The sequence below is a fragment of the Pinus tabuliformis genome, chromosome 7 (genome assembly GCF_031772625.1).
Source record: "Pinus tabuliformis cultivar Carrire ecotype Pingquan chromosome 7, CPIR1, whole genome shotgun sequence".
Taxonomy (NCBI): domain Eukaryota; kingdom Viridiplantae; phylum Streptophyta; class Pinopsida; order Pinales; family Pinaceae; genus Pinus; species Pinus tabuliformis.
The window spans coordinates 1,317,168,542-1,317,175,185 of record NC_142293.1 but is presented as its reverse complement, the minus strand read 5'-3'; the positions used below and the strand labels follow the sequence as shown (position 1 = coordinate 1,317,175,185).

The following is a 6,644-nucleotide window of genomic DNA, read 5'->3' as shown; positions in this document are numbered from 1 at the left end:
AAGCCAAACAAGCTATTATCTTAGCCTTTGAATCAAACAGATACTTTAATTAAGCCAATTAAGCCTCCTCACCCTCTCCTCCACATCTCTCCTCCACCACTGCTCTTTTGAGCAGCTCTATTGAAGAATCCAATTGGATAGCTTTGAGACAAATTAGAGAATGTGATCCTTCTTTAGATTTCACTGTTTTGCTTGAGAATGTATTCCTTGAACAACATCATAATCATGGAAGAGAGTTGCCAAATGTTGATGACATAATTTTCTAAAATAATTTTGTTTTTGAGGAGCCAGATTCCTTAAGATACAAAAATAGGCAGAGGGTTCAGAAATATGTTGTTATTTATTTTATTTTATATGATTATTTTAATATTTTGAATTTGTATGCCATTTTATATTTTATTTTATTATTATTATTGTTTTATGTTTGTATATTTTCCAAATTTAAAAATATTTCAAAATCTCATTCATATAAACAAGAAAATTATATTCAAATTATAAATTTACATTATAAATGTTTATATTTTTTCATTATAATATTGTATACAAATAACAATATAGGTGTACCTTTATATGAGCACAATCACATTAATAAATGTTGTTGATATTCTTAGAACACATAATTTCATATTAATATTTAAATCAATATTAATAAAATTAATATTAAACTTAATATTTATTATTAATTAATAATAATAATATTGCTATAAACCTAAAATAATAAAAAACAGCTAGTGATCCAACCTACATTTCAATAGCTACACTAAATGAAACGCGCACACACCAAATGCCAATGTTATGTTTCATAAATAGTTTTTAAATAAATTACAAGAGAGGAACAAACTTGAGAAATTGAAAATCATCTAACTCTTTATAACACCATTGTATCTCCTTAAATTTAATATTATTCTGACTAAGTATTATGATCTCTTCCTCTATACTCCAATGGTTTCCATAGATCTTGTGCAATATCCACTTGATTCGAAGGTGATTTATGATGGAATTTGATTTTTTTTAGGAAACCTGTTTTCTTCCATGTTATTTAATTTGTTTTTGATGATGATGATGATGATGGTTAACGTCCACTGAGACTAAATTGGTCTATTGGACCTATAATTTCTTAATTTCTAATTGTCTGGCTCCTCGTCTTTCTTGGCGAGATTGGTGATGTATCTTTCTTTTTCTTCTCTACAATCTTCCAACTTTCTTTATCTTGTATCTCCTTCATCTCTTCTGGTTCTTGGGACATTGGTGTCTTAGCTTTGAGATCTATTGTGTTCGTCCTTTTCGAGATAGTCGGAGAAGAAGTTTGGTCTAGGAGATCTGCTTTGCTGTTAAATGAAGATTTATTTTGCGCATTATTCGAAACCTCATAACTGTCGATGCTTGAGGGGTTGTTGAGTTCACTTTTTTGTTGTTGGGCGGGGCTTTCCCCCTGCTTGTCTTCAGAGTTGTTTCTATCTTGCTCGATTTCTTGTAATTCAGAGTTTTCTCGAGAGTATTCTTCTTGGATGACAGTGTAGTGTTCTTTTTGTGCTCCTTCCCACCATGTAGATCTATGGTGATTTTTTCTAGCATAATTTTTCTGAGAGGCTTTTGGGCAATTTTTGGCTAGGTGGCGTGTCTCAAAGCAGGATCGACATCTGAAGAGGATACTTTCGTAATCGAGTTTCTGGTTCCACACATAGCCTTTACTTGTTAGGTGTATTTCAGCTGGGAATCCGGCGCTGAAGTCCATTTCCACATAGATGTGTGCATACGTGGTTCTAGCATATTCCTATCTACTTGGTCATAATCATGTTCTCAATCGTAGAAAGACTCACTTTTGTGATGAGAATAAGATAAGGTGTACTCCCTTTAATTTTGAAATTATAAATTCTAAAGTTTTCTAATTCTAGTATCTTTCCAATTCCTTTCTAGATGTAAATGGAGGGATCATATTCGACGATGTGGAGATACCAGATGGAAGAAGAAGTGATCTTGGATTATTTTACCAATAGGAGAAGATGGTTTTTATTGGCATGGTGAAAACAAACTTGTGATAGTCAAACAAACTAAGACTACAGGCATGAAATTCATCTATACAAAGAAAACAAAGAGCAGTGACATGCTACTATATTACTCTTGTTAAGCTGTTGTATTCTATCTGTTAGATTTTATGGATAGATTTTGGGCATCTTTTCTAGTGAAACTTGTTCATATTTTCAAGAGAATTTGTTGGAATCAAAAGTTTGAATTGTAAACCCTACACAATTCCAATGCCCTGTAAATTTAAAGATAAACCCTACACAATTCCAATGCCCTGTAAATTTATACACAATTCCAATGCCCTGTAAATTTAAAGAGTTCATATATAAATACAAAACCCAGTTTAAATCACAAAAAAAAAATGATATTTGAAAAAAAAATACCGATTCCTACCCAAAACTCCAGAACTTCTCGCGGTTAAACAACACCGTTTACTACGCAGATTGTGAATGCGATCATTACACAAACGAATAACCAATAACGCAAGTGATGTAGTTAATGGTTGAGTGGACACATAATTGTATCATAAAGGAGAACTTTGCCGAAGTCGTATATTGCAACTACCGTCTCGTTGGCTGCTTTTTCATTGGCGGCTATCATCCACTGCTCGCGGTTCCGATCACTACTCAGAAAACGAGGAGAGAGAGCCCACTGAAAGTGTTACCGCCTCCCGCGCGGCTCCGTGGCTCGGGCACGTTGCTTTCCGGAATGACATGATTGTTCCGTAAATCCGCAGCCTTTTATTATAGGCAAACTTAACTTGCAAAAAGTCAAGCTTGACGAGTTTACTGATGTTGTCGAGTCTCTTGGTGCCACCAATGTACTGAATTTAGTGTCTACATTTATATTTTTTAATTTAGTGTCTACAGTGTCCAGCACCAATATATTTTTTAATTTTGCATGCGGATCTATATTAATCCAAAATCTTGTTGACTTCCAGTGTTCAACGACTTTCATATAAAAATTATAAAATTCCTGGGGGATTACCCCGAGAATTATAAAAACGCCTGCGGTTTTCTATAACAATTTGACAGCTTTCAATATAAAAATACCCGCTGATTTCCATGTCTGGAAGGTAAACGAGTGCTATTGAAATTCCATGTCGTCCCAGTTTATCCATACAATTTGACTTTACCCATACAATTTGACTTTACCTTCAGACAAGGGTTTGTCAACCATCACAACTCAATCAGACTATTCTCTCTAAGCATTTCCAAAATTTGCCCCTCGCCTTGTATTTACTTCAATGGCTTCCCCAATGGCTGTCAGATGCTCTGTTCGGAACCTTCTACTTTACACTCTGTTATTGCAGAACCTTGTGATGTATCTCGGCACAAGAGCAGAACAGTACATAACATCAAGAGCCGCATACTATAGCAGTGCAGATGGCTTGGGAACCGAATGCATGTACAAAAATTTATATTATTAGCACAACCATGGTTGATGTACGTTTATAGATATATATGAAATACATTTACAATTACATTTACCAACATGGTTGATATATTTTTTTCCGGAGAAAAAAAACGAACTTTTTATATAGAGAAAATAAAAAGTTACAAGCAGATGCAAAAAGCATTCAGTTCTGTGAGGACTTCTTCCTCAGCAGACCCAGAGAAGGATAAAGCTTCTCTGACAACTAGCCATAGTCTTCAAAAAAATTTCAGTTCCCCTGTACCAGGTACAGGTTGCTTCCCCTTTGGGATCCAAGCGTAAGCGCCAGTCTTTGTATTTACAGACCACGACTTAGACCAAAACAGAACAGTTCCGTGGGCCTCCTTGAAAGGAAAACAGCCCACCAACAAAAAGACGCCCGCAAACATTGGGCAGATCGCTAATAGTGTCCAGCATTAACTTGTCCATTACAAACAAAAAGATACATGCGGCTATATACAGAAGGAGAAATAAACAGCAGCAGAAATAAGGAGAGACATTTAAGTATAAGGAGGGAGATCCGACACACGGATCTGATCATGCACTTTTTCAGTTATTTTCCAATTGCCCACAGCCTGCTGCAGACCATCTTTAGAAAGCTTATCCGCGGCTTCATTTCGATCCCTGTAGATATGTTCAATTGAAAAAGCATTAAATGACTGTTTTAATATCAAGATCTCTTCAAGAAGTGGTCTCAACATGTAATTAAGACATCTACTGTTACCATTTACCCACTTCACTACATTCAAGGAGTCTCCAAAAATCTGAATTGCGAAGATGTGCCTATGGACAAGCCAACAGAGTAGAAGCTTTAGAGCTGATAGTTCAGCATAATTATTAGATCCGGATCCAATACCCACTGAAGCCATTAAGGAGTGAGCTTCGTTTAAATGAATGATTATCCCTGCCCCAGCTGAGTTGTTCTGTGAAGCCCCGTCAAAATAGGCCCACGGGATGCCTGCTCTTATTTGTTCCTCCCGGCTCTGGGGCTTTTTCCTTGAATCCTCTGGTTCAGGGATACTGGAAAAAATAGCTGAGCTTTGAATGGCTATAGCTTCTGCTGAAGGAGTACTGTCATTGAAGAGGCTTCTGTTTCTGGCTATCCATACTCCCCAGCAGATAATGGGAGGGAGATTCCTCAAGTTCCCTTCTGAAAAATGGTTCCACCACTGCTCCCACGCAGTCAAAATGGTTCCCCCATCCCATCTTAGTTGTTTCTTCAATAATTTTTTAACCTCCTCCCACACCTTTTTAAAGAAAGGGCATCCCATGAAAAGATGGAAAATGGTCTCCGAGTCCTCTTTACATAGAGGACATCTTCCAGGCCCTTGTTTGAATCTTGCTTGGAGAACGTCCCAGGTTGGAATCTTCTTTTTAGTACACACCAAAAAAATAGTCTGGCTTTTTTGGGACATTTTAATTTCCACAAAGGTTTTGCCCACCAACCTGGGTCTTCCCATCCTTTTTTCGACATTAAGAAATTGTAACCTGCTTTCGGGGAATAGGATCCTGATTCAGCATGGGCCCAGACCAACTGGTCAGGTCTATCTCTTATTCTTACATTGGATCTTGATAATTCTTGAATGAAAATCTGCCACTCATTCCGCCAAAGAGGACTGATCTCAAGATCTTCTCCCGATTTCCAAGCTTGCCCCCAAATGGAAGACTGCCCTATTTTCTCAATCTGATGTAGATGGACAATGCCTTTAGAATCCAGATGTCTGATGAGCCCAGGGGACAGAGCAAAGAGTTCATTACATCCCACCCAGGGATCCCTGCCTATCCTTACATTTTCACCGTTTCCCACCTGCCAAGCCAAACCTTGCTCTATAACTTTAAAAGCTTCAGTGGTGGCCTTCCAAACCACTGAGACATTCCTTCCTTTCTTATTTTGATTACGGATCCATTCTTCCAGAGGAACTGGATCTATATACTTGCGCTTCACTACTCTTGTCCACAGATTCTCAGAGGTTATGAGTCTCCAACCGGATTTAGCTGCCAGTGAGATACTGAAATCATTGAGATTCTTTATACCCCAACCACCCCAATCTTTAGGTCTAGCTATCTTATCCCAGGCTGCCCAGGGAAGAACAGAATCCTCCTTGGACCCAGACCAAAGAAACCTGCTGCAAAGCTTTTTTATCTTATGGAGGATCCCTTTTGGAATCCAAGTCAAAGCTGCCCAAAAGACTGGCATGGCTTGCAAAACTGAATTTACCAAAGTCAATCTGCCTGCCCTAGATAACCACTTGAAACTCCAGTGATTGATTTTTGCTTCAATTTTGGCCACCAGCCAATTCCAGTCCTGCTTTTTATAAGAATTTGGTTTCAGCCAGAATCCCAGATACTTGAAAGAAGTCTCCAAATTGTAGACCTCAAAAGGAAGAATAGCTGTGATGTGGGCACATTCGTTTCTGCTGAAACCTTCCATTATTAGTTGGGACTTCTTGAAATTTATTTGCATTTCTGTGGCTTTCATGAACAGATTAAGAATACTCTTTAGTTCTTTCAATTCATTCAGGCTCCCGTTTGTAAATAATAAAATATCATCTACAAAAAGGAGATGAGAGATGAACATATTTACAGCTACTTCCAAACCTTTTATCAAACCTGTTCTTCTTGCCTCCAAGATCAATCTGCTGAGCCCTTCTGCCACAAGGAGAAAAAGCAATGGGGATAGAGGACATCCTTGTCTCAGTCCCCTTTGCCCTTTGAAGAACTGAGATGACATGGTTGATATATGCCCATAAGCATTATTACATTCATAACTATTAAATGTATTTTATTAAAAGCTAATTATTTCTCACTATATAAACAATAATAGTCATATTATTTTATATTTATATAACTATATTTATTATATTAAAATTATTTTGTATATTAATATAACATTAGTTATTACATAAAATTTTATTTCAAATTATAATATAATCCACCTATAACATAATAATAACAATTACTTACTATTAATAATATATATTTATTGTCATTAGATTATCATAATTAATTATTATATATTTAAGTAAAGTCTTTCAGTAGAAATCACATAAAAGAATATATAAATATTATATATTTATGAATATAATTGTCAATATATTTTTTATATTTATTTGGAGAATATTAACCATATACCCACTGCATATTAAACTTATATATATATATATATATATATATATATATATATA

The 6,644-nt window shown here is 36.0% G+C and overlaps 1 protein-coding gene across 1 annotated transcript; it reads right to left on the bottom strand.

Moving 5' to 3' along the window:
* Nucleotides 1-3,959: 3,959 nt before the first annotated feature.
* LOC149252406 (uncharacterized) lies at nucleotides 3,960-6,190 on the bottom strand. The gene is made up of 2 exons (XM_089454139.1): nucleotides 4,906-6,190; nucleotides 3,960-4,609 (listed from the first exon to the last, which is right to left on the bottom strand). Exons 1-2 carry the CDS (start codon nucleotides 6,188-6,190, stop codon nucleotides 3,960-3,962), a joined length of 1,935 nt encoding a protein of 644 aa, XP_089310265.1.
* Nucleotides 6,191-6,644: the final 454 nt, after the last annotated feature.

Bases quoted from the DNA above. Each gene is read 5' to 3' on its own strand.
- LOC149252406 (XM_089454139.1), bottom strand. From the start codon at position 6,190: ATGTCATCTCAGTTCTTCAAAGGGCAAAGGGGACTGAGACAAGGATGT. The intron at 4,610-4,905 runs GTTGGTGGGCAA...ACCATTTTTCAG, and splicing joins AAAAGGATGGGAAGACCCAG to AAGGGAACTTGAGGAATCTC.